At 62.1% G+C, this 25,672-nt stretch overlaps 1 protein-coding gene and 1 long non-coding RNA gene across 5 annotated transcripts; one reads left to right on the forward strand and one right to left on the reverse strand.

Annotated features, from left to right (window-relative positions):
* Nucleotides 1-519: 519 nt before the first annotated feature.
* Nucleotides 520-4,648, forward strand: LOC138843984 (uncharacterized). The gene is made up of 4 exons (XR_011379274.1): nt 520-705; nt 908-1,123; nt 2,510-2,609; nt 4,526-4,648. It is a non-coding gene; the product is annotated as an uncharacterized lncRNA (long non-coding RNA).
* Nucleotides 4,649-7,177: 2,529 nt separating this feature from the next.
* Nucleotides 7,178-23,109, reverse strand: HDAC11 (histone deacetylase 11). 4 transcript variants are annotated; one of them, XM_008260301.4, is made up of 10 exons: nt 22,953-23,109; nt 22,193-22,341; nt 19,817-19,917; nt 12,933-13,049; nt 12,136-12,178; nt 10,860-10,936; nt 10,372-10,434; nt 9,470-9,566; nt 8,688-8,866; nt 7,178-8,565 (listed from the first exon to the last, which is right to left on the reverse strand). In XM_008260301.4, coding segments are annotated over exons 1-10 (1,044 nt in total). In that variant the 5' UTR covers nt 22,955-23,109; the 3' UTR covers nt 7,178-8,349. The 4 variants fall into 4 exon arrangements, with proteins under 4 accessions (XP_008258523.2, XP_069906090.1, XP_069906091.1 ...); XM_070049989.1 differs by having other exon boundaries at nt 12,933-12,980; nt 22,953-23,084; XM_070049990.1 differs by lacking the exon at nt 12,136-12,178 and having other exon boundaries at nt 12,929-12,980; nt 22,953-23,084.
* Between the last annotated feature and the right edge of the window lie 2,563 nt (nt 23,110-25,672).

Below are 25,672 nucleotides of genomic sequence, written 5' to 3' on the forward strand. Positions count from 1 at the left end.
ACTGCTCTGTGCTGATGGTGGATGGAGAGCAGAGAAGAGGAGGGACTTGCTCAAGGTCACCCAGCCAGGCAGTGGCACAGGCACGATTGGAACCCAGGACCAATCTGCCTGCTTGGGCCTCACACGATCAGGCAGCAGCTTCCCTTCCATCCACAGGTGGGCCCTGGATTTGCAATGACCCTGGGGCCTGAGTACCTGAGCAGTAGCTGCTTCCACTCCTGCGGATAAAGGAGGGAGGCCCACAGAGGGCCAGGGCGACCCCGGGGCCCCCAGCACATGACCTTGGTCAGCCAGGGCCATCCCAGGCCCGGGGGCTATGGAACTGAGGGGAGGGTGGAGCTGCTGGGCTGGGCAGATGCTCCCCGTTCCACACAAGGGCCAGGACCAGCAGCCAGAGTGTCGGGACAGCTTGTTCCCTCGGCGGGGCCCAGGGGAGCCTGGCCTGACCTCACCTTGGCTAGCTGGGCCTGACATCTCTCCAGCTGCATCGGGTGACCGAGGCTGGCCTCGTCCCTGCTTGTTTTCTGCCTGGGCCATTGGAAACGGGTCACCGTGTCTGCGTCTGATGCAGCCGGGTGGTCTCCCCGGAGGTCAGGGGGCCCAAGCCCTGCCTCTGGGGCACCTCTTGGGCTGGAAGACGGGAGGGAGGGTGCATGCACCTGTCCCCACCTGTCCTTCCTGTTGGCCTCTGGGTGGGGTTGTCAGGTAGGGTGACACGGGTGTGGGGGGCTCAGGGGCGGGCAGCGGCCGAGCTGAGCGGTACAGCTGCAGGTGTCCAGGGTGAGACAGCGCGGAGGCCAAGACGGCATTTATTGGGGATCACCGTGACCCTCGTGTCGGCAGCGTTTACTGAAAACCAGCCTTGACCGTTCGTGCCCCACCTGGGCTGCCTGTTCTATTCCCGCAGTGACCCCCAGAGGCAGCGCTCGGCCTGTTCTACTGATGAAGATGTTGAGACCAGGGAGGTTGAGTCGGTCACCCAAAGCCCCCCTGAGCCACGATGTCCAGTCATCTGAGCACTGGGCCCCCATGGAGGAAGAGGCTGGAGCGGGCCCCTCCCACGCCTGCTGGCCTCGCCCCTGACCCCAGTCTGACTGCCGCAGCTGCTCCTTGGAAGCTCCAGGTGGAAAATCAATTGTGGTTTTGGCCCCGGTCGGCCAGGGCGGCCTGGGAGCTCCTTCCCCGTGCCAGGCAGCCTGACTGCGAAACATGGGGTGGGGCGGGGGTGCTCAGGAGCTGGATGGGGTCCCCATGGGTTTAGAGGGGACGCTAGGGCCTGGCCTGCCCTCTAACATGGCCGGGCCTGCTTCCTGCATTCGTGTGATGGGATATTCACAAAGCACCTGCTGAGTGCCAACAGGCCCTGTTCTGGGGACAGTGTGGGGGGTGGGGGTACAGGCCCAGTCCCTGCCCCCTTAGTGCTCCAAGAGTCTCCATGGGACAGGTGGGAAGAGTTTCCAAGGGGCAGAGTGAGCTGCTGCAGGCGCTCAGGGAGGCACCCAGAGGCAGAGCCCCCGCTCACCACCCTCGCGCCAGCCACTCCTTGTTGAGCACCTATTATGCGCCAGGTTGCTTCCGCGCCTGCCTAACATCAGCGTTCCCATATTAGAGACACAATAACTGAGGCTCTGAGGGGCAGTCACACGTCGAGGGTCACTTAGCTGGAAAAGGCCCAGGCCCTGGCCTGGACTGTCTCCTCATAGCCTTACTCCAAACTTTTTCTAGAAACTTCCGGATAGAGTCACGGGAGGGGCTGCCCTGGGCAGGGCAGAGTGGGGGTCGGCGCTCATCCTGCTGGCGGTGCCACCTCCCTCCTGCACTGGGGACGGCCGGGGGCGGAGCTCACCTGACACCGTCCCTGCCTTAGACAATGATCCCTTATGTCTCTAGCTTGAGCCACACAGTATGCCAACTTTCCGGAGAATTTGCATCTTTCTTTTTAAGCAGTGGCACAGTTATAATTTAACTATTTTAAAAGGAAACGAAGTCTACACAATATCTTTTCTGTGTTAAAAAAAAAAAAGCCGCTGAGCTGAGCCATTTTTAAACCACAGCACAGCAAAGCCGGGACCTCGCTGGCTCAGAGGTCAGGGAGGCAGGAGAGGGTGTCAGCCCAGCACGAGCACACTCCGTGACTTCCGTGGAGAAGTGGACTTGCCGACATGAATTTAGTTTGCTGCGAGCTTCTTTGAAATCCGTGCACAGGTTTCTCATAACGTGTATTTTCCATGTATTACCAAAAGAAGTCTGCATCCAGGTGAACTCATGTTTGAAATTCCACCGTTCCACAAACTTCCCAGAACACCCTCGCGTTGCTCAGCTTTCAGTCCCCGTGACAAAATGCCTGAGGCCGCTACCTTTATAAAGAGAGGTTTGCTTTGGCTCTGGGTTCCTGAGATTCAGGATGGAAGCCAAGCCCCGCTGATTGGTCCCCTGGAGAAGGTCTTGCAGGCAGAGCCCCCTGGAGGGCGCAGGGTGGGCTTGAACCTGTCTGTCCATCTCTCCTTAGGAAGTCCCCGCGACTGCATCACGTTGCAGACCCCAAAGGGCTCACCACGGCTGGGTTCAGTTTCTCCTCTCTCTATGTGTCATGAATACAAGGCTGCTGGGTGAGTCTGGGGGATGCCCCATACTGCCACAAACCACAGCACGTGCACACAAATGGTCCCCATGTTAGCCCGTGTCTCTGGCTGCCTCGAAGCCGCAGTTCTGCAGGTTCGAGGCCATGGCTGGGCTCTGACGAAGGCCCCAGGGAGGACGGCATCGTGGCAATGGGGGCTGTTCAATGAGCCGAGCTCACCTGGAGGTCAGGGCCCAGGCTGTGCTGCGGCTTGGATGTTAGTTTTGATGTTGGATGTTCTCCAAAGAGTCATGTGGCAAAGGTTTGGATCCCGGCGTTTTACGTGATCCGATTTGAAGCATTGCCTTGAGGAAGTGATGAGGTTGGAGTAGGCAGTTAGGGTGAGCCCGTGGCCGGCTGCCCTACGGTGGCTTTATAAAGAGAGCCATAGGAACCAGCTACCATCTGTAGCTCTGGCACCCCATATGGGCGCCGGTTCAAGTCCCAGCCGCTCCACTTCTGATCCAGCTTCCTGCTATGGCCTGGGAAAGCGTCGGAGGATGGCCCAGGTGCTTGGGCCCCTGCACCCACGTGGGAGACCCAGAAGAAGCTCCTGGCTTCGGCCTGGCCTAGCCCTAGCTGTTGCAGCCATCTGGGGAATGAACCAACAGATGGAAAATCTCTTTCTCTCTCTCTCCCTCTTTCTCTAACTCTGCCTTTCAAACACATTTTAGAAATATTAAAAAAAAAAATGAGAGCCACACACACCCTCGGGCTGCTCCCGTAAACCGCTACGTTCTCGCTGCTCTTGCTCTTGGGCCTGCCTGCAGCGGGGCTCTGCCTCCTCTCCCACTCCCACTCCCACTCCCACTCCCACTGCTGAGCTATTATCTCTAGAAGCATCTAGAGCTTCCTCTGGCCAGTGAAAAACCCGCCTGATACAACTTCTGGGCGACCGAGCTGTCAGTGATTGTGCTGTGAGATGAGCTTGGTGACAAGGGAATTTGCCACCACGGAGGAAGCGCGGCTGAGCCCCGGCCAAGCTGGGGCGGGGGAGGGAGACGGGGGGGGGGGGGAGGGTGGTGGGGGGAGGGAGAGGGCCCTAGGGACTCAGAGATTAAGGTCAGGGCTTTGACGTGGCCTGGCTGCTGGCTTGCAATGTGAATGCGTGCAGCTTAGAGGCCAGCTCCACTTCCTCAGGACGATACCTGGGAGGCGGGAACTCCAGTGCTTGGGCCACAGTTCACTGCCTCCCAGGCACAACAGCAGGAAGGTGGAGGCTCAGAGTCGGTGGGACTCAAACCGGCACTCGGAGATGGGATGTGAGTGTCCTGAGTGGCCAAGTAACCAGCTGTGCCACACACCCACCCCACATGCACTGACTTATTTTTTTCTAAGATTTTTTTTTTTATTTGAAAGGCATAGTTACAGAGAGAAAGCGAGAGAGAGAATGGTCTTCCATCCGCTGGTTCACTCCCTGGATGGTTATCACAGCCAGGGTTGGGCCATACCGAAGCCAGGAGCCAGGAGTCTCTTCTGGGTCTCCCTTGTGGGTGAAGAGGCCCAAGCACTTGGGCTGTCTTCTACCGCTTCCCCAGGCCATAGCAGAGAGCTGGATTGGAAGTGGAGCAGCCGGGACTTGAACCGGCACCCATATGGGACACTGGCTTTACAGGCGGTGGCTTTACCTGCTACGCCACAGGTTACGGAGCAGGCTGCGGGCACTTGGCTCCAGGGAGAGAGCAAATTCCTAGCGCCACTTGGGAAACCCACTCTCCTCACCCAGGTGCCACGCTGTGTTCCACGCTCAGGAGCTCCTGTCCGCAAGACACAGGCGAGGAAGCACAGGGGGCCGGGCACATCCCAGAGCCAGCGGGCCCCCTCCCAGCCAAACTGCCCTGCCCCGCGAGCCCTCTCTGGAGGAGGGCCAGGCTGTGTGGGGCTGAGGGAGACTCCCCTTTGCAGGGACCACGGCACGACACGTGATCCAGACCCAGTGAACCCGAGGGGCGTGTGCTGGCGGCGCCGGGTGTCGGAGCACATTCCTGAGCTCCGAAAGGAGAAATAAAAGTTCTCTGTTGTCTGCGAGCCGAAGAGACAGCAGCGTTGTGGCGTAACCAGGGCCAGATGGGCTGCAGGGCTCTCCAAAGGCCTTTGGCGCATTAGACAAAATAGCCTTCCAGACACACACCCGAGAAACTGTGTCTGCGCCTGGGTATCGGTTACCGAGACAACCGTGGGCTGGGTGCACCGCTGGGGGCTCTGAGGAGGGAGTTCGCCTCTGGCTGGGACCTGCCCAGCCTCTGTGTCCCAGCAGGAGCCCCTCACACATGACCCCTTCTCCAGGGTCCTGAGACCCGTCTGAGGCTTAGACAGACTCTCCATGGGAGGCAGGCGGAGACGGCCCTCATGTCAACCCCTGGGCTAACCCCTCTGGGTGTCAGCTGCGTTTGGCCAGCTTGAGCAGGTCCGGGAAGGGCCCAGGGTTCTGCCATGCCACCTGGGAGACCCTCAGGGAGCCCCTCCCCATGCCCAGTCTTCATATGAAGAAAACACACAGTGGCTCTGGCCTGGTGCCCAGAGCAGGCACGACCCCACAAGCACACACACCTGCCACACTAGCCTGCTTCCCAGAGGGGGTCAGCATCTCAGGGCCTGTGGGCTCTGGGCAGTTCCAGCCGGTCAACTCCCTGGCTTCCTTAACTCTGCCCCATCTGCAGAGGAGAAACTGAGGCACAAAGCTGTGAAGTCCTTTGTGCACAGTCCCCGGGAGCCTCAATTCACACACACACACACACACAAACGCAGACCTGTTCCTCTCCCAAGGCTGTGCTCCCTGGGGGATACAGCTGTTCTGAGTCCATGCCCCACCCAGCCCTTCCCTGGTGGACCCTGCACCCCAGACGCAGGCCCCGCTGAGCCGCCCAGGTTCAGCAGAGTGGATCCAGAGGACTCCCAGGCCAGTAGCCAACCCCTTGGAAGCAGGGGCTTATAGGCGCGGGGCTCAGGCCTGAGCTCAGTGAGTGCCAGGAGACAGAGCAAGGCTCAGCCTGGGGGATTTCCTTAGCAAGCCCCACCCTGCAGCCCCTCATCCCACCCCAGGAACTAGATCTGCCCTGTTTCTGAGTAGAAGAGATGAGGACAGCCAAGGCCAGGGTCACGTGCACTGTGCACCTGCCGCATGCCAGCCTCACTCCCATCTCACAAGTCCTCCAGAGGAGGAAGTTGAGGAGGCCCAGAAAGGGGAGCCTCCTGCCTGAGGTCACACAGGAGGCCTGTGGCAGAGGCAGGATTCGAACCCAGGCCCCTGCAGAGCTCATAGTTCTGTTCAGTCTACCCGCAGTGGCTCAGCCTTGGTGAAGACAAGGGAATTCAGAGAGATGCCCACCACTCTCACTTGCGGCCTTGAGTGAGTGCCTGTGGATCCCTCTGAGCCTCAGCTTGCCAATCTGTACAATGGAGCTCCAGGTCTTGCCCAGGGAGGCCTTCAGGATGAACAAGGCATGCGGGGGTGGGGGTGGGGCTCTGGGGACGCTCAGTGTGCAGGCTGCCATCCCCCTCCCTCCCTCCACTCCCTGGAAGGAGGTTTCACGAGACGGAGGCCGGAGGCTGAGGACTGGGTTCTGTTGCCTGCTGTGTGGCCTTGGGCATGCCCCTTCACCCCTCTGCTTCCCCACCTGTTCAGAGGCCATGGCGGCTGGCTTGGCTGCCTTCTCTGTGCCTTAAGCGCTTGATAAATATTAGTCAACTGAAGTTTCAGGACACCTACAGGGCAGGTGTCATTATCCCCATTCTCCAGGTGGGTAAACTAAGGCATGGAGCTGGGCAATCACCCAGCTAGCAAGGGGAGGGGCAGGCCCCTGAACCCTGCTGGAGAGGGCGGGAGCCCAGTGGCCACCGCTGCACACTGCCAGCTCCCTAACGATCACATGGCCACCTCACTCCCAGGGTGACATGGAGCCTCCCCGTGGTGGCCCAGGGCCTGGAGCCAGGTGTCCCCTGCCAGCACCGGCTGTGCTGAATGAAACCAACTCAAGGGCGGGGTCCCTTAGAGGAGTTCCTGGCCCTAATCCCCAAACATGTGGCTGAGGAGCAGGAGAGGCAGAGCTGCCCGGGTGTCCCCCTCGCTGGGAGGGGCCCAGCCAGCAGTGCCTCTGTTTGTACTCAAAGCGGTAGGGTGGGTCCCCCATTCCTCCTCTGCCTCTGCTGCCCACCAGGACCCAAGCTGATGGGGCGGGGAGGGGGGAGTAGTCCCCTGCCGGCCCCACCTGGGGAACACAGCTGCCTGGAGACACCAGTCTTTTCCCACCGGCCAGGCGTGGTCTCCTGGAAGGTGGCTGCACCCACACAGCAGCTGCTTGGTGCTCTGAGCTGCTGCCCAAGCCACTCCCCCCCCCCACCTGCTCCAGGCTCCACCCCTGCTCAGGAATGCGACCGCTGGGGCAGGCTCCACCTCCAACATGGATGTTTGCGCTTTGGGCGGTTTTTGGGGCCCCGGGGCGGGGAGGGGGGTTGATGGTGGTTCTTGGGTACCTGGGGGTTGATGGTGGCAGGCTGCTGTTTGCTGGTGACCACTCCCATGGGGGTGGCAGGGACTCAAGAACACACAGCAGCAAGTCCCTTCAGAGCCTTTATGATTCTTGGGAACAGAAGCCGCAGTGACAAACCCGTCCGTCGCCGACCCCAAGGCCGAGGCCTCAGTTGGTTTGATCTCAGGTGATCGGAGACCAAGGGCAAGTGCATTGCTAGTGCCTGGGCATCTGGTCCATGAGTGCAGCACTTGTGACCTGTGGTGATCCCCAAACCCCTGCCCCCAGCAGAGGGAGAGTGGGGGAGACCGTGGGGCACCCCCTGGCCAGGAAGGAACAGCGTAGGTGGGGCTGGGCGGGGCCGGGGCCATCGCAGCTGGACCACTTTTCCTCCCTGCTCCGTGGCCAGCTCTCTGCAAGGCAGGCCCACCTTGGCGTCCCTGGACAGGGAGAGAAATGGGCTCCGAGCACCTGGGTTGAGGTGAGTAGAGGCTGCAGCCAGGCACCTGTTCGCCAGTGCCTCTGCTCTCTCCCGCCAGGAGGCCCTGAGCTGGGGCAGGGACCTAGCTTGGCTACCTGCCCCCCGATCTCCACCTGCTGAGTCGCTCCTACCCCGACCCATGGCTGGAGATGGGAGCCCTGCCCCCAAACCTGCTCTTCTCTGGGCCGGCAAGACCACTGCCCAAGGAGGGAGCTGGGGGGCCCCGGGCCACAGAGGGGCTCCGGGAAAGCAGGTGCAGACCTTGCTTTTATTGAGGGGAATCCCAGATGGGAGAAGCCCTCTACCTTGCAGCCCTTCTCTAAGGCTCACAGCCACCCCTGGCGGTGATCAGAGGCCAGAGGCCTGGCTCTGACAGCGTCCAGGGCTCCCCGGCACCAGGGACAAAAGAGGCCAGAGGGAGGAGGGGAGCCACACCTCCAAAACCCAGAACACCCCGACCCAGGGTTCTGCCGCTAGCTCACAGGGACTAACAAGTCCCTCTGCCAGCCTCCCCAAGCCAAGCCACACCCAGGACCCCTTGGGGGCCCTTCCGGAGGCTGGGGCCTGGGCTCCGTCTTCCACCATGCCCTGGGAGGCAGGGAGACCCCAGGGCTGCCAGCGCAAGGCCCCTGAGGCGGCCCAGCGAGGGACGGTCCCTGCCTCACCTGCTCTTCCGAGCTCACTGGCAGTGGCCGCCAGCACCCCCCAGGTTAGGCAACACAAAGCAGAAGGGGAGTGGCGCAGGAGGTGGGCCCGAGCCGCTGGAGGGGCAGCAGAGGTCAGGGCACGGCGGGGGGCAGCAGCGGTGAGTCTGAGCTCTGGGCAGAGACGTCGCGGGACGGGGGCCCGATGAGCCCCAGGTTGTGCAGGTTCAGGATGGAGTCGGCGATGATGCGGGCCGTGCGCTTCTGGTAGCCGCCCGAGGTCACCATGAGGATGGGCACCTGGTGGCCGCGGACCACCCGGAACACAAGTTCGTCCCGCTTCACGATGCCCTGCGTGGGGGTGGGGAGGCCGCGCTGTCAGGGAGTCCCGCTGCAGTACCCCAGCTTCGCGCTGCTGCCGCCGCCAGCCCCTCCGAAGGCCCCTCCTCCCTGCCTCCCGGGCCAGGACGTACCCCTGGGCTGATGGCCAGCCCCCCGAGGCGGTCCCCCTCCAGGATGTCGGTGCCGGCGTTGTAGACCACGACGTCGGGCAGGTACTCCCGCAGGGCCTTCTCCACGTGCTGCTCCACTTTCCCCAGGTACTCCTCGTCCTCTGTGCCCCACTCCAGCTCCACCTTGCGCCTGATGGCCTCTAGGGGGCGACAGGGAGCTCCTGTCGGGGGCCATGGCAACGCCGCCAACCAGGCCTCCCCGTCCACCCAAGACCCAGCTGCAAAGAGCCGCGGAGAAGCCCAAAAAGGGAGCCCGAGGGGAGGGGGGGCTGGCGCCGGGCTGTGGAGACCCCTGGGGGCCCCACAGTCGCCCAGACGCGCTGGCGGTCCCTAACCCACCGCACAGCCACCGGCCCCTCCTGCCTTCCAACCGCGCTCAGCCAGGCTCTGCTTTGGCTGGTTACGTCCCGCCCACGGGCGTGGGTTTTAACCACTGTGCCAGCTGAACTTCTCTCTGCTGCCTTACTCTGCATTTCCTATTTACCGTTTTGTTTTCAAAGTCCCTTCCTGTTTTCTACGCTAGGGGCGCACGCCTGGGAAAAGATTCGATTTCTGTGTGATTGCCCCTCCTACAAGGACCCACAGCGTGGCCATGGGGCGGGGCCTCAGTTTCATCCTCCGTGAAATGGGAACACCTCCACCTGGAGGGATGCGGGGCACGCGGGGACGCCTCTGCTAGGCCCAGCTTGAGGGCAAGGCTGGGGGGCTGGGGGGCGGGGGGGCAGGAAGCACAGGAGGCTCACGCTTGGCAAAGCGGTCCCCCGGGTAGATGTGGCGGTTGTAGACGTCCATGATGTACACACGCTTGTCCTCCATGAAGTCTCGCTCGTGGCCGTTGCCCTGTGGCGAGCACACAGGAGCTGCTCACGGCCGCGCGCATACACCTCCCCAGGAAGGCCAGGACTACCGCAGCCCACCCCCAGCAAACCCCCATGGGCCAGCTGCGGAGGCGCAGGGGCCGGGGTTCACCCTCAAACTTGGCCCCACGACCCTAAGCAAGGCCCAGCCCCATTTCCTTGTCCATGAGCGCGGCAGGTGTCAGGTGGGGTGTGGTGGGACCGGGGGTGGGGCGGGGCCTCCATGAGGGGCCATGCTGTGGGACCCAGAGCAGGACCTGGAGCAGGACCCCCACTAGCAGGAGGCCACACAGCCGTGGGGCGGGGTCTCCGCACGCCTCTGATCACAGCCACCAGTCCCGGGAGCCCCAGCTGTGGGCAGTGGCCTCGGGGGCCCTGAGAAACCTGGAATGCGTGAGTGCTCATTGGCTGTGCCTCAGACTGACCGGGGGAGCCGCGGGGAGCCATGGCGAAGGCTGGGGCATGAGGGTGGAACTGTCAGACTGGGTTTCAGGATCAGCCATCTGCCGAGTGGCAGGAGGGGGTTGCGGGAAGGGCAGGTGGGAGGAGGGAGGGAGGACTGTCTCTCTGGCCGGGCTGAGCGGGGCACGGGGACAAGTCTGCAGCTGGAGACACGGGGGAGTTGTGAGCCCGGCCTGATGGGGGTGGGGGAGGCACAGGCCTGGCTCTGGGAGACCCCTAGAGGGAGGGGAGCCCCACGGTGCAGGGGGGTGTGGCACACAGAGGCCACTGGGGACATGCGGAGAGGTTCCGGGGCCCGGGCGAGCCCCACCCTGCCGGGTGCTCACCTGGTGGGCATCAAGGTCAATGATGGTGGCCCTGGAGATGCCCTCCACTCTGTCAAACAGGAACTGCCAGGGAGGAAGGACACGTGAGGGCGGGGACAGGCCAGAGGGGCCGGCCCTGGCACGGCCTCACAGTGAGGGCGCAGCTGAGGGCACACACGCCTGTGGAGCATCAGGACACAGCCAAAGGGGGATGTAGGGCATGTGTGCATGCCACAGCCGTAATCATCGCCTCCCCCGACCCTGTGCAGCCAGGCCCTCCCTCCCGGAACTGACTTCTGCTGCTTTGCACCCTGCGCCCTCCTGGCGCTGTGGAGGCTGCCGTCGCTCCCGCTGGCCACAAGCAACCCTTCTGAGCAACAGGGAAGGAGAGAAAGGATCGGAGCTGGTGCCAGCCCCCGCCCTGCTCCAAGCCTTGGTTCCCTGCTCTAGAATGTGGGGTGAACACAGTCGATGTGAGGGGGTGGGAGATCTGGGGGCCATGGGCGCACCTTGATGGCCAGCGTGATGTCTGCGTAGGCGCAGAAGCCTCCGCCCCGGTCACTGGAGCAGTGGTGGAAGCCACCCCCTGCGGGAGGGAGGACAGCGGGGTCACTTGGAGCCAGGCCCCAGCCCCTCATCCCCCCCAGGCATCTCCTTAGGCTTGAATGAGTCCTGAGGGACCAGGGTGTCTCCACCCCAGGTCGGGAGGCAGCTTTGCCGTCAGTCACCTGGCCCAGAGCTCCACACCTCAGGCGGAGACCCCAGCCCAGCTCGCGCTCGGGCCTGTAAAGTGGTGTGGCTACAGAGACCTGGGAAGGCCCAGGGCGCCCTCTGCTGTTCACAGCTGCCCGTGCAGCGGGCAGGGCCCTGGAGAGCAGGGTTCCCCAGCTCCCAACCCTGACTCCCGGCCTGAGGGCCCCAGTGCCCACAGTCCCTTTCCTCGGCTACCCCTGGGAGGCCCCTGAAGCTGAGCCCAACATGGTTCCAGCAACCAGGGTGAAGCAAAGGCCCTGCCCCTCGCTGATGGGCAAGCGGCCCCCACTGAACTCCTGGCCGGGCGCTGAGCTCCTATAGCCCTGGGAGGCAATGCTCATCATCCCCATTTTATAGATGAGGAGACTGAGGCACAGGCAGGCCCATCAGCATTCCCAGGTCACACGGCTAGGTGATGGCTGAACCAGCATTCCCAGGCAGGCTGGGCAAGGCCCCAGGCTCTCCACCCCCACCAGCCCCTCGGGCAGGGCTTATCCTAACAGCATGGCTACACCTGGCCACCTGGCAGGGCGGCGTGCACGAGAGCCAGCCCCGGCCTTGCAGAGCTCACAGCTAAAGGTTGCAGGGGGCAGAGATGGCGGGGATGGCGGATCCACTCTGAGCCGGCCACTCCCTCCTCGATGAAATGGGCCTGATGACCACGACAGCCCGCTCAAAAAGGAGGCCGAGGTGCAGAGGCTGTGCCGCCGGGGCTGAGTCTCCATGGCGGACGGGGACAAGGACAAGAAAGACGGAGGTGTGCAGTCCTCCGTGGGCAGCCTTGTTGGGGAGTGAGCCCCTGCCCACTGTGGGGACCCCGAGGTGGACAGGTTTCCGGTGAGCTGCTAGAGTTCAGGTGCTCCCCACCGCAGGAAGTGTGCCAAGTGTGCAACACTTTAAGAGCCCATATCAGATGGGGGCACTGGGCATCCCTCCGGGCCCCAGGAGGCTGCAGACCACTCCACAGCGAGGCTCGGGGGCTCCCCAGGGTCCTCCAGCCCCGCCTCCCCTGCCCCAAGCCGGGGGACTCACCGATGTTGATGGCCCAGCCTCGCTCCACGGCCAGCTTACCCGCCTGCGGGGATGAGCAGAGGTGAGGGCGCAGGCAGCCAAGTCCCCCACTCACTCACCGCACTCCTCGCTCACCCATCCCAGACTCAGCCGCCTGCTGGCTCTGAGCTGGGGACACAGGAGACGCCCCCAGCCTGCCAGCAAACCCAGTCGGGCCAGGGAGCAAGTGTCAGACTGGCTGGCATAGGAGATGCACCGAGAAAAAGCCCTTGGCGGGGAACCGGAAGAAGTGGGAGGAGTCGGAGTTGATCACTCTCCTGCCCAGCCCCGCCCCGAGGGCTGTGATTCCCAGGTGGCTCTCAGGGGGACAGTTCTCTGCTCCTGGAAGCGTGGGGGACTCACAGCTTGGGGATGGCAGTGACATCCATTCAACTAAAAAAATAACGTGCAACTTTGCAAAGCTAAACAGGAAAGAGGGAAGGATCTGCAGGCAGTGAGCCTGGGCTGGACCGGAAGTCTCAGAGCGACAGGTGCAGCACGGCACGTGGGCGGGAAACCCAAGTTGGCTGCGGGGGGGGGGGGGGGGGGGTTGGCTTTTGCCACTACCCGCCCTTGAACTCAGGGGCTAGGTTTTCCAGCCACGGGGTGAGCAGGTCCTATTTGTGGCAGGGCGGAGGCGTGTACTGCGTGCCAGCCAATGCCCAGCTCCAAAGGAATTCTAACAAAAGGCTTCTGGAGGCAGGCATGCCAGGACAAAGGCGGAGGAGCCAGCACCGCCCCCAGCCGTGGCCCCGGCGCGCCGCCCCCTCCCCACCTACCATTATGGTTCCTCCCGTCTGGGTCCGGAGTGGCCTGAGCACCTTCCTCTGCACCAGGAAGTTGGGGAGGAAGATGAGAGGGGGGATTTCGGTGATGGTGGCGACAGCGAAGGACCACTGCAGAGAGAGACCACGGCCCTGGACGTCAGGCCGCCCCCACCCCTGAGGGCCGAGGCCCCGCACCCACGGACCAGAGTGGGGGGCTAGTGCCACGGTGGGGCAGGTAAAGACGTCATCCCATACGGACGCCGGTTCCAGTCCCGGCTGCTCCACTTGCTATCTCGCTCCCTGCTGATACACCTAGGAAAGCTATGAAAGATGGCCCTAGTGCTTGGGCTCCTGCACCCGCGTGGGAGACCCGGATGAAGCTCCTGCCTCCTGCAGCCCCAGTTGTGGCCACTTGAGAAGTGAACCAGCAGATGGAAGACCTCTCTCTCTCTCCTGTAACTTTTTTTTTTTTAAATCTTAAAAAAAAAATTTATCTCTTGCTCTATCTCACACTAAGGATACAGCTGAGACAGAGAGAGAGACACAGAGAGAGAAACACAGCGCCATCCGCAACCCTCCAGGCCCCTCCCAACCTCAGGGTCAGCAGAGAGCAGTTGGCAGGAAGCCTACAGCAAGGTCTACCCAGCGACCTCAGTGCGCCGCAGCTCTGTGCTGCCCTCTAGTGTCCAGAACAAGAACTGCATAGGGCTGAGAGTTCCAGCTGCCGCAGGCCTGGGCCTGAAGCTGTGGCGGCGCTGGCCAGGGGGAATGGAGGCCCTGGGCAGGGGGGATCTTTCAGTCCCGCTCCTCTCCTGCCAGCCACTGAGAAGCAGAACTCCCTGCAAAAGGCCTGCCCTCCAGCAGGCAACAAAGGCGAGGATCCAGGGCACACAGAAGGCATGTGCACCAGGACAGGGACAGAGCCGAGCTCCCTAGGGAAACACCCAGGGCACTAGCAGGACGGCATTGTGAAGAGCCGGGGGCGGGGGTGCAGGCACGTGTGCATCTGTTTGTGAGTCTGTGTGTGCGTGTGTCTTCCTGGAAGAGGTGACGCCTGCAGGAGGTGCGCAGACAAGGAGTTGAGGTAAAAAGGCAACGGCTGGCGGAGACAGAGTTGGTGACCAAGATTAGTCAGAGCGGCCGGGATGGGTGGGGGGAGTTCATCACGCAGAGCCGGCGGCAGCACAGGCGCACACTGTGCCCGCGGCAGTAGGGAGCCACAGGTGGAGCCGGCCCAAGTGCTCCAGCTGCAGTGTGGAGAGCCAATCAGAAGAGAAGCATCAGTCCCAGGGTGGAAGCAAGAGACAGATGCTAAAGCTCTGGGCGATGAGAAGCGGAGGTACTGACTGGCAGCAGGTGGGAGGGGCCCTAGATGAGGCCCAGGTCAGCCTGTGAGGTGACGGCGCCACCCCAGCCGGAAGGCCAGGGCAGGGCAGGTGCCGGGCTTTGCTCTCAGGGGCCACGTGTGCCCTGAACAGCCAGGTTGAGGCTGCAGCCAGAGTGGGAGGAAAGCCAGAGTTCAGGAGAGGCTGGGGAGGCAGACAGGCAGTGGGCACAGCAGGGCAGGGCCCACACGCAGAGCCCAGGGTGATCGCAGAGGGCTGCCTAGAGGTGGGGAGGTGCTCATGGAGCCGAGTCAGAGAGGGTTTCTGGAAGGGTCAGGTGGAGGGAGGCTCGGAGGCTAAGGCAGCCATGAGGTAGGACCAGGAAGGGTGGCCGCTGCCTGCATCCGCTGGAGAGCAGCTTTGTTGGAAGCCGGCCGAGCCAGTTCAACAGTGGAAGGAGCCAGCAGAGATGGAGGGAGGGAGGGGGAGCCAACCACAGGTGCGATGGCGGAAACGGGCTGCGAGGCCCTCAGCCAGGGGGCTGTTGCGTGAGGCTGCACAGGAAGGCGGGACACGACCTATGGCAGGGGTCCTAGGTGTGTGCCGGACACCAGGCTGCCTGTGTGGCCGCCTTCCCAGGCCACAGGCTGCAGGGGGTGGGGGTGGAGGAGTGGGTGCGCAGATCCCGAGGGGCCCCCCCGCTAGGTTCTGAAAGGCCAGGCACCCACGGGGCTCCCACAGGGCCACAGGACACGCCCACACGGGTATGTGTGTGGTGGGGCCGGACTCGTAGGAGAGACCCCTGCCCAGGCCATCAGCTCCGGGCACACACGAGCTGCCAGAGCCTTGGGATGGCTGTTTTCCATGAACAAATGAATGAGCAAATGAGCCATGGAAGAAAACCATTCAGTCTCTGCCCCGCCCCTCGGCTGGCGTCCCCAGGCACTGAGGCCCCAGCAGTCCAGCTCAGCGGAACGCACAGCACGGGCACACGTGCTAAAAGCCCTGTAACTCCGCCCCTTCCCAACGCTGTTTCCAGACTTTCCGACCCCAGGCCTCGGCCCGCCCCTGGCTCTGCGGGGCTGCGGTCACGTGGTCCCGGGGCCAGGCACGAAGGCCCCCCAAGCGCACCAGGAGTCAGCCAACCGGCCAGCCAGGCCCAGCTTCTGGGGATGAGGAAGAGGAGGCACTGAGGCCTTCCTCCAGCCCCACCCTTCTGTGCTGTCTGCACACGGTAGGGAAAGGGCTTTGAGGATCCAACCCCCGTACTTACAGACCATCCTTCAAAAAGTTCGTGGAAAAGGAAAGAGAAAGTAAGTCTAGGGGCCAGTGCTGTGGCAATAGTAGGGTAAGCCACCACTTGCAATGCAGGCACCTGTATCAGAGCGCTGGTTCAAGTCCCAGCTGCTCCATTTCTGATGCAGCTCCCTGCTAATGCACCTGGGAAAGCAGCAGAGAATGGCCCGAGTGCTTGGGCCTTTGCACCCATGTGGGAGACCCAGCTGGGGCTCCTGGCTCCTGGCTTCAGCCTGGCCCAGCCCTGGCCACTGCGGCCATCTGGGGAGTGAACCAGTGGATGGAAGGCCCCTCTCTCTCTCTCTCTGCCCTTCAAACAAATACATCTTTTTTCAAAGTTTATTTTGGTGCAGAAACTTTAGAAAGCTATGCGTCATTTTTTCATAATATGCATTTTCATCCATTTTTGAAGACTCCCTCATGTAATTTTAAACTAACAAAGATTTTTAAAAATTAGAATTCTCTTCTTTGGTCCCACGGGCTGTTTCAAGTGCCCAAAAGCCACAGGTGGTTGTGGACCGTCTGCCTGGACGGGGCAGGCGGGAGTTACCAGTTCTAGGAAAACCCACCTCCACCGCTGGCCGGGAGGACGACAGTGGGGGCGACGTGACCAGGGCAGACTGTGTGGCCCAGGGAGGCGATGGGCGTGGCTGAGGACTGTGGGAGAGGCACGAGGCACGGGCGACATCCTGTGACGATCACCAGCAGTGACCCACAGAAACCAGCAACAGCTGCTACAAGGTGCTTCCAGTGGCCACCGGGCAGGGCTCTGCTGGGCAGAGGACACTTTATCTGGGCCGTGCAGCAGGCTGCAGCGGCACTGCCCCGTCTGTAGATGGGACCTGCCCGGCAGGTGAGGCCCTCTGATAACCCCTCTCGTGGGCAGGGGCACTGGGCACGGGCTGGATGGGAGCCAGGCAGGACCACCTCTGTGGCTCTGCTGTGGGCTGTGTGGAGCTGCGTACAGCCCGCACCTCCATTTGTAGAGCATGGCCTTGGACATGGAAACCTGCAGGTGTGTTCGGCCCTAGTCCAAGCGCTCTGGGGTGCTCACGTCCTCTCTATAAAACGTAAGATCTGCAGTTCCCAGGCACATCCTCCTGCGTACTTTAAGGCCTCTCTAGATGGCCTGCGCTTCCTAACGCACGGCCAGTGCTAGGGAGACAGTAGCTCTATTGTACTGTCCAGGGGAGAGTGACGGGGCGGGGGGAGGGAAGCCTATGCACGCTCAGGACAGCCCCATCATTTCTTACATACTTTCAGCCCACGGTTGGCTGAAATGCCGCAGGGCCCACCCATGCACAGGGCCAACTACGTCACCAAGAAGCGCAAACAGGGGAGCAGACAAATGCACGCTCACATGGACACACCGGCAGGAACAGCACAGACACCCAGAAACCAATTCAGGTGCAAACAATGCAGGAGACTCCATCTGGGGGACCCCGTGCAGCCGTGAGCAGGACTGAGGCGCTGACACCCGCTGGACCCCGGGGATCTTGAAGATTCGACTGCATTTACAGGAAGCGCCCGGAAGAGGCGCATCCCTAGGGACGGGGAGCTGTGTGATGCCTGGGGCGGGGCAGGGGAGGCTGGGGGGTGACCTTGCTGGGAACAGGGCTTCCTTCCAGGGTGCAGGGAGTGTCCCGGCACTGCCCAGAGGCAGCAGCTGCACCAGTCGTGAACAGACTGAACACCACTGAACTGTACACTTTCAAGCAGCCAACGGCTAGTTTTATGTTATGTAAACTGTAACACAATAGAACAGAAGAAAAGGAGAGAGGGGGCTCTTGGAGAAGGAGAGTCAGGGACCCCAGGATCTGATTCCCCCCAGAGACTCTTCGGGGTGGGGTTTCTACCACCCAGGTGCAGAGGGGAAGCCTCCCTCCCTCTATCACTGGAACACCTGGGAAATGTGTCTGCCTCAGGGCCTTTGCACTTGCTGCTCCTGCTGCTTGGAGTATCATTCCCCAGAGCCACGCCGCCCGCTCCCTCACCCCTTCTACATCGCCTCTGATCACCCGCCAGGGCGCCCCTTCCGGACTCGGATTTCAGACTGCCATGTGCCCCACCCCCGCCAGCTCTGTCACCCCCTTTCCCTGCCCCTTCCTCTGCTCGTGGTCCTCAGCCCCTTCGAGCCCCCTGGGCCACTATGCACTGATTATGCCAGTGTGGACAGCAGGAGAGGGGTTTGGTCTGCTGTCCCACCCTGTCCTCATAGCACGTGGGTGGGACTGGGCACAGGGCCCGGGCTGCTGGGCAGAGGGGCAGGACATCAGGTGCGCCCCGGGGCCGGCTGTCTCTGCCCTGAGACAAGAGCCCGGTGCTGAGCGCTCCCTCTCGGCCCCCACACAGCAGGTGTTCAACTCTCTTTCCCTGCCCTGGCAACACCCTGCAAACATGCAGCTAGGGCTTCTTCCATGGCCTGCTAGTCAGGTGTGGAGGCCACACCCGTGCAGGGCCAGGCATGAACCCCAGGACAGGGGTGGGGGTGGGGGTGGGGCAGGGGTGCAGGTCATGCAGCAGCCCCAGGAAACCCACCCTCATCGTCGGTGTGAGGGAGGGGCCGAGAGCTGCAGCCCAGATGCCAGCTGTGTGCGTGGGCGTGACAGGAACAGCACCACGTCACCGGCCTCTGCCCTGGACAAACGCACTGTTCCCACGGCCTGCCAGCCCCTGCCAGGGGTGAGCGCCTGGAGCAGGCGCCCTCACAGCGTCACCCACCGCTGCTTTCCGAACGCGCCACCTCTGCACGGCTACTTGCTGATTCCCCTGTGCCTGGCCGCCCTGGGCGCTCCCTGGAATGCACTGTCCGTCTTCCACAACTCAAATGCAGGCCTGTGGGAGCAGGGAGCCCCCATCGGAGTCTCCCTGTGCGCTCACACACGTTCACAGACTCCTTCATCTTGGTGGCTGAAAAGGCAACGCACAAGTTTCTCCTTTCGCTCTGGCTTCCAGAGAACTCCAAGCCAAATGGGCATCTGGGTCGCCATCCGGATGAACCCTTCCAGCTGACTTATCGACATTCTCCTCCTACCCTGGACCTCCGTTTTCTGCCTGGAGCTTTGCCTGTTAGTACTTTTTAAAAAACTATTGCTATGGATCACATTCACACAGTAGGCTGTTAAGGCCAGGCACGCACCTGCCCTGAACACTTCTCCAGAAAGCACCTCAGGTGGGTGGGGCCCTGGAGCCCCGCCCCCACCCCCAGTCTTCTCTGGGCTCCACTTCCTTCTGTTTCCTCCCTGCCCATCTTCCCCCCACCGCCGGACTCTGGCCGGCCGCTCATCCTGGCTGTGGACTGTGACCACGCATGCCTGGGCCCCAGCAAACCAGCACAGCCCAGCACTGGGCTTCCTGCCAAGGCCTCACACACCTTTCCCTCCTGGGAGCCAGTTCCAGCCTCTGCCTGGTAATCTTTCAGCTCCTCGAAGCTCCGTGTGGAATTCTCACAGCTGAGGCCGGGGCGGGGGTGCGGGGAGGAGGAGGGTAGCCGCCATGACCCGGAACCTGAAGACTCCCCCAGGCCTGACCCACTTCCCCGGTGACCTTGAGCCTTGGCTTCTCTGTGCACGGAGCTCAGGGGCCTGGTGACCCCTGGCTTCCCTTGGGGTTGGGAGTGAGCCTATGGGGGGCCCAGTGAGGAAGCGGACCCACTTCCACTGGGGTGGCCTGGCAGATTCCGACACACCCCCAGCCCAGCCCCCCTCCCACAAACAGGACAAAGTGCCCCCCCTCCCCCCCGAAGTCTGCAGCCACCTCTGGAAAGAGCGCGCAGGCAGCCAGTGGGCCTCGTTCTGTCTGCAGAAGGGACTTGAAAATCTTACAAGGAGCTGCCACATTAAGAAATGCCGCTTAGTAGCCTGGGTCTCTGCCTTCTCTGTGAAAACCCAGGGCTTGGCCACACTGGGCCCATGCGGAGCGGAGCCACGGCTGCCCGCACTCCCCGAGAAGGGGCAAGACTTCTGTGTTTCCCTGCACCCCACCCCAACTTGCTCTGCCTCCTTGTCGGGCCCTGGGCCAAAGCAGCAGAGTTCTGGTGGGATTGGGGACAAGGGGTCTCAGCAGGGGTCTCCGAGGCCTGTCCAGAGCACAGATCAAAACCCACTCGCACAGAAGCCCAAAGCCCCTGTGACATCCCTGCTTTCATCCCCGCTACCGACAGGGAGCTCATCGCCCGTGGGGCACCTCACCCTTCCCTGGAGCTCATCTCTTTAGGATCTCCCTCTCCCTCTCTCTCGGGGCCCTGTGAGGCCAGGCCCTCCCTCCCTCTCGTACCTTCAGCTCGTTGAGATAGCGCCTCGTGTGCACCACCAGCAGGTCCTCCTCCGAGGCCTCCCGCGCCTCCACCAGCATGCTGTCGGTCAGCAGCTTCTCCTCTGTAAGCACAAGGTCCAGCACCTGCTTGCCCGCAGAGCTCAAGGCCAAGGCCACCCCCGCCCTCCCGCCGCCTGCAGTGCAGGAGGAGTGGGCACTGAACACCCTGCACACAGGGATCCTCGCGTTCCCAGTCACTGGCAGTGGCGAGGCGAGCTCAGGTGTGCCGGGACAACTCTCAGAGGCACCGGAAGCACAGTCAATGGCACTGACTGTCCAGGGGAGTCTTCTCGGCACCTCCCCCACCCCCTTCTGAAGGCGCCTCTCTGTCACACCTGCCACCTGCCTCACTCTTGCCCCTCTCTCTCCACCCCAAAGAGAGCAGCACTGGGACCCAGGGCCTGCAGGCAACCATGACCAGGGGGAACGGAGTCACACTGCTGGTTTTCATTCCATTTCTTCTTTGCTATGACCTTCTATTTAGGCCAGGTGAAAGGATCTTTTCCCACCTTGACGATATGATGTTTCCTTTTAAAACAAATCTGGGGGACCGGCACTTTGGCCTATGGGGTAAAGCCCCTGCCTGCGGTGCCAGATCCCATGTGGACACCGATTCAAATCCCAGCTAATCCACTCCTGATCCAGCTCTCTGCTATGGCCTGAGAAAGCAGCAGAAGACAGCCCAAGTCCTTGGGCCCCTGCACCCACACAGGAGACCCAGAAGCTCCTGGCTCCTGGCTTTGGATCAGCCCAGCTCTGGCTAATTTGGGGAGTGAACCAGCAGATGGAAGACCTCTCTCTCTATTTCTCTGCCTCTGCCTTTCAAATAAATAAATAAATCTTTAAAAAAAAAAAAAAAGAAGAAGATTGCTACCTCTTTAAAAAAAAACAGATTTGGGGTTTCATTAAAATTAAAAATCAGCAGTAAATTAAGGCCCAGGTGGCAAGGTCGCAGTGACTGACGCTTGGGAAACACTGTATTCTTGCCTCACCCGTTATACACTCAGACAAGATTCACTCCATTCGGGGGGAAGCAGCTGAGGCGGAGAGCAGGAAGGGCCCGAGGGCACAGGACCATGGTGCTGTGGGGTCCAGGGAAATGAGAAGCCAGGGGACTGTCCCCCTGAGTCACACGCAGAAACCAACACTGGTGGAACCAATCGCACATACTGTCAGATACAACTCCAAGCAGACCTGCTCTCCCTGACAGTCCACGTTCCCCACTGCCCTCGGGGCCAAGGGCTAGCTCCTCTCTCGGGACACCAGCTGAGTCCCTTCCATCGTCATCCTCGGTGGGAGAGGCGGGGTGGATTCAGGCCAACTGCTGCTGTGGGTTGAAGCAGGCAGGAGCCCCTGCGTGGAGCGAGGCACTGGTACAGAAGCCCAGGAAGGGGCCGTGGGGAGAGTGGCTCTGGCCAGATGGGCTGGACTGAGCAGAGGACCACATTCAGGAAGGCAAGAGCCTGCGGGACAAGAGGCAGGCTGGCCCCACCCCACTGGCCAGGGCTCTCACCATCCCATGGCCATGCACCTCTCTCCTGCCCCTCGTCTTGAAGACATGCTCTGCTGCACAAGAAAAACCAGCACCAAACACACTGGAAACGAGCAGCACCCTTCACCTCGAATTTGAGCCTTGGTTTTTTTGGAAGATGCAGAACCCAAGGCTTGTTTTAGATCTGTCTGTGACGAGGGGAGGTGGGCTTGGGCGTGATCGACCGGCCAGCTCCAAAGTGAAACTTGGGCCATGGTGGGATCAGAGGCGGGGGAAGCATCTGAAACAGCCACTGCTTCTCCCTACGCCAGAGAACATTGCACCTCCCTCAGTGACAGGGCTCGGAGCACATCCCTGCACGGGCTGCTGCGATGCCTGAGTGTCCCGGCTACGTCAGACGGCAGACGGCAGGTCACAAGTCTCACACAGCGCATTGCGCTCCCCAGAGCTCCCGCCCAGGTGGCGAGCCTGGAGCTCAGCTCTGGGTGCCCCCCTGCCACTTGGCAGCCGTGTGCTGTGGGCAGCTGTCCAACCTTTCTGGACCCCAGCTTCCCCTGTCTGTGATCAACAGAGTTGGAACAAAGGCGCTCCACCTCCTCAACTCTTTGAACTTCAGAGGATGGACAATGGCAAACTTCAGCGGCCCTGAGTCCACTCATCCCTCCCCTGCCACTGGGCCCCTGGGGGGCAGAGGCAGGGCTTGGGTCTAGGGCGCTGAGGAGTGGGCGTCTGAGGCCTAGACGGCTGTGCTGGGAGGAAGGGGTCTGGAGGCTGGAGGTGTTGCCCGCAGGGAGGAAGAGAGGTGGGAGGAGGGAGACCTGGGCTCCCACAGGGGCTCTCCATACCTTTCAGGAAATTGATCACTTTGCCCCATTTGCCGGCGTCAAAGGGGTGCAGCTTCTCCAGGCCCATGAAGGTGATGTTGTAGCGAGGCGAGTACACGATGGGCCAGCGCGACTCTGGCACATGCTGGTACAGCTGGGTTGAGTGTGGCCTTCGGGGTGCACAAGGACAGACACACAGACGGGACCTCCTCAGTGCGGTGGCTCGGCCCCCAGTGAACGCAGCCCTGGCCGGGCCCCTGGCTGGGCGCTCTGCTCTGACCCCGGAGGTGTCCAAGGTCGCAGGGCAGGTGCACCTGCCGTCTACACCACAGCTACTACCTAACAACTGTGCGGCCCTGGGCCTCAGACACGGGGAAAACGCGCCCAGAATCCGCGAGTCGGGACGGAGGTGGGGGCGGGCGCTCGCGTTGGGAACCCCCGCGCCGCTGACGGCCGCATCGCAGACCCGCAGCCGCCACGCCGCCGCCGTTAACCGCTCCAGCTGTGGCACGGCGGGGGCGTCGCAGAGCTGGCAGCGCGGCCGTCAGACCTGCGCACGTCACCCGTCCCTCGTCCGTGACAAGAGGCGCGGGACTGGCCCCGAGCACCCGCCGGCCTGCGAGCACCGGGCCGAAGCGTCCCTTCGCCCGCCATATCTGGCCCGCACCTGCCGGTCTCCCCCGGCTGCCCGCGCACTGGCGCCCAGGCCCATGGGGACCCCTGGGAACCTCCAGGGCTTGGTTCGGCGCCCACCCCGCGCCCCCAGCTCCGCCGCACTCACATGCCGGGGCCAGGCCCTCCCTGCGCTGGCCGCCGCTCCGCGACCGGGCGGGGCGGGGCCCCGCCCAGGACACGCCCCCGGCCTCGGCCCCCACCTTTGGGGGCGGGACTCTTGGAGATTCGGGTCCGCCCCTTCCGCGGCCGCGCTGCGTCACAGAACGATGGAATCCCGTAGGAAGCGCGCCGGCAGAAAAAAGGCCACGCCCCCAACGCGCGTCAAGCGCAGTCCCGCCTGCCTCTGACGACGGCCCAGTGGAATCCCGCCTGGCTCGGAAAGCCACGCCCCCGGGGGAGGGCCGTTCGGCCTCTCACCAAGGCGCGTCACGGAGGTGTAGAACGTGCGGTGCAGCTCCGCCCCGGGGGCGTGGCCTCCGCGGCCCGGCCCCGTCCGCGCCGCCTGTTTCCCGAGCTCCGCCCAGCACGGTGAGAGTGAGCGCTGGGCACCTTTGGTTCGCCGGCACTCCGTGCCTTGGGCGCGCTGTGTGACCCTGGGTTAGCGTCCGCGCTCTTTGGCCCGTCGTTTCCGCTAGGAAAAAGTGTCGAGCGTGGTTCCCAGGGAACTGAGCCCGAGTGCCGGGTGCAGCCCGGACAAGAGACAGGCACTGCAAGCCTTGGTCTCCGGGCCCAGAGGTGCAATTCGCGCACGGTGCAGCCGGGAGTCCTCCCCACCGAGCCCCAGGGGCAGCTGGGGGTGTCCATGGGGCTGGGCCCAGGGAGGAGGCCCCAACAATACAGCCCCACAGGACCGAGACAATGGGCCTCTCTTGTGCGCCCAGCCGCCGACCACGCCGAGGCAGCTGACCGGAGGGGCTGCCAGGCGCAGGGCAGCTGGGCTCCCTGGTGGCCCCGTGGAGGCGTGGGTGTGACATGGTGGCCTTGGGGCACAGGCATTGAAAGTGCCTTCCACGTGCCTGTCACTTGATTGCGTGGTGGCATTTGCGTCTTGCAGCCTAATCCTAATTATATCACGAAGCTGCTGAGTTTCAGGCCTGCGCTAAACCCCGGGCTTGGCCGGCTGCCAGTGCAGCTGCCTGGCAACTTGCTTCCATTCTCTGGGCTCTGCCTCTGCACCTGAAATGAGGTGAGGACTGGCCCGGGCCTCCTGGGGAGGCTGAGAGAATCAAGAGATAATAAGGTCGGCTGTTCTTTAGAGAGCACCTGTTCTGAACGCCTTATGCGCCGAGAATTCTGGCAGCAACCCCAGGGGCCGAGCTGTGGCTGTCTCCACGTGAGGGAGGAAGATGCTGTGACCCACGAGGGTGAAATGGACAGGTGTCAGACACAGCCCAGTAACGAGGACTCGGGCATCGGGCAGAAACGTGTGTGCCAGGGCCCTGGGTCACACCCAAAAGTTTCCTTCACTTGCTCTGTGGTTTGGGAGAGCGCACGGAGGCTGTGGTTGACGGGATGACGGTCTGGGGCAGGCTGGACCTGGGAGCCATGTGGGTCTGGTTAAGAGGTGTGTTAGGTTGTGTCTTGATGCCGAGGAGGGAGACAGTCAGGGGAGCCCCCAGAGGTTGGGGAACACTCACCCACAATGCCAGCCTGGGCCTCCCGCCGACACTGCCGTATGTGGGAGAAACAACCTGTGCTGTTCAGGCTGTTGTACGGGGGCCTCTCCCTTCTCTGCAGAGATGCTGCCCTGGGGACCCAGCGGGGGGGATCTGAGCGCCTTTGCCAGGCTCCAGTTTAGGGAGTGAGCTGGACCTTGAACCAGGAAGCAAGGTCAGACATACAATGTGCTGACTGCTGCGGGAGGCACAGGCTGAGCGTGGGAGGCAGATAACAGACAGCAGCTCCTGTCTGTCCCAAGCGTCCGATCAGTCTGGGCCTCCCGCCACCTGCTAGGTTAGGATGTGGAGCGGGGCTCAAACCCAGGCGCTGCACTGACATGGGAATCTGGGATGCCGAGACCCTGAGCTGCCGGCCCATCGCTAGCCAAACACCCGCCCAGTGTCTTACAGTGTCATTGTAATGAAAGGCAGTGACTTACTGAACACTGCCCACTTATTCTTTTCCCTTTCATGATCTCGGAATGTATTTCAGCTTAGAATGAAGAAGAAACCTCCAAAATCGAACGCTTCTTTTGAAAACAGCAGGCACCCATAAGACGGGATTGACTCCAGAAATGTGTCCAGCATGTCAGTCGCAGGCGATATCAGCCAGGGCGATGCATCCTCTTTAAAGAGTTAAAGCCGGCCGGCGCCGCGGCTCACTAGGCTAATCCTCCACCTTGCGGCGCCGGCACACCGGGTTCTAGTCCTGGTTGGGGCGCCGGATTCTGTCCCGGTTGCCCCTCTTCCAGGCCAGCTCTCTGCTGTGGCCCGGGAGTGCAGTGGAGGATGGCCCAAGTACTTGGGCCCTGCACCCCATGGGAGACCAGGATAAGTACCTGGCTCCTGCCATTGGATCAGCGCGATGCGCCGGCTGCATCGCGCTGGCCGCGGCGGCCATTGGAGGGTGAACCAACGGCAAAGGAAGACCTTTCTCTCTCTCTCTCTCTCTCTCACTGTCCACTCTGCCTGTCAAAAAATTAAAAAAAAAAAAAGTTAAAGCCACACCTTTGCAGTCAAGACAGCACCTGCTTGCATGCCAGCACCTGGATTTCTGCGGATTTAACACAACATCAGAAGAGCAGCACTGTCAGCCAGTGTTTGTTCAGTCACTCGCTGCTGAGTATAATAAAATGTGTTTGTTTTATTAATGAGGAAATGATTTTTA

Source organism: Oryctolagus cuniculus, chromosome 10, assembly GCF_964237555.1.
Source record: "Oryctolagus cuniculus chromosome 10, mOryCun1.1, whole genome shotgun sequence".
Classification (NCBI taxonomy): domain Eukaryota; kingdom Metazoa; phylum Chordata; class Mammalia; order Lagomorpha; family Leporidae; genus Oryctolagus; species Oryctolagus cuniculus.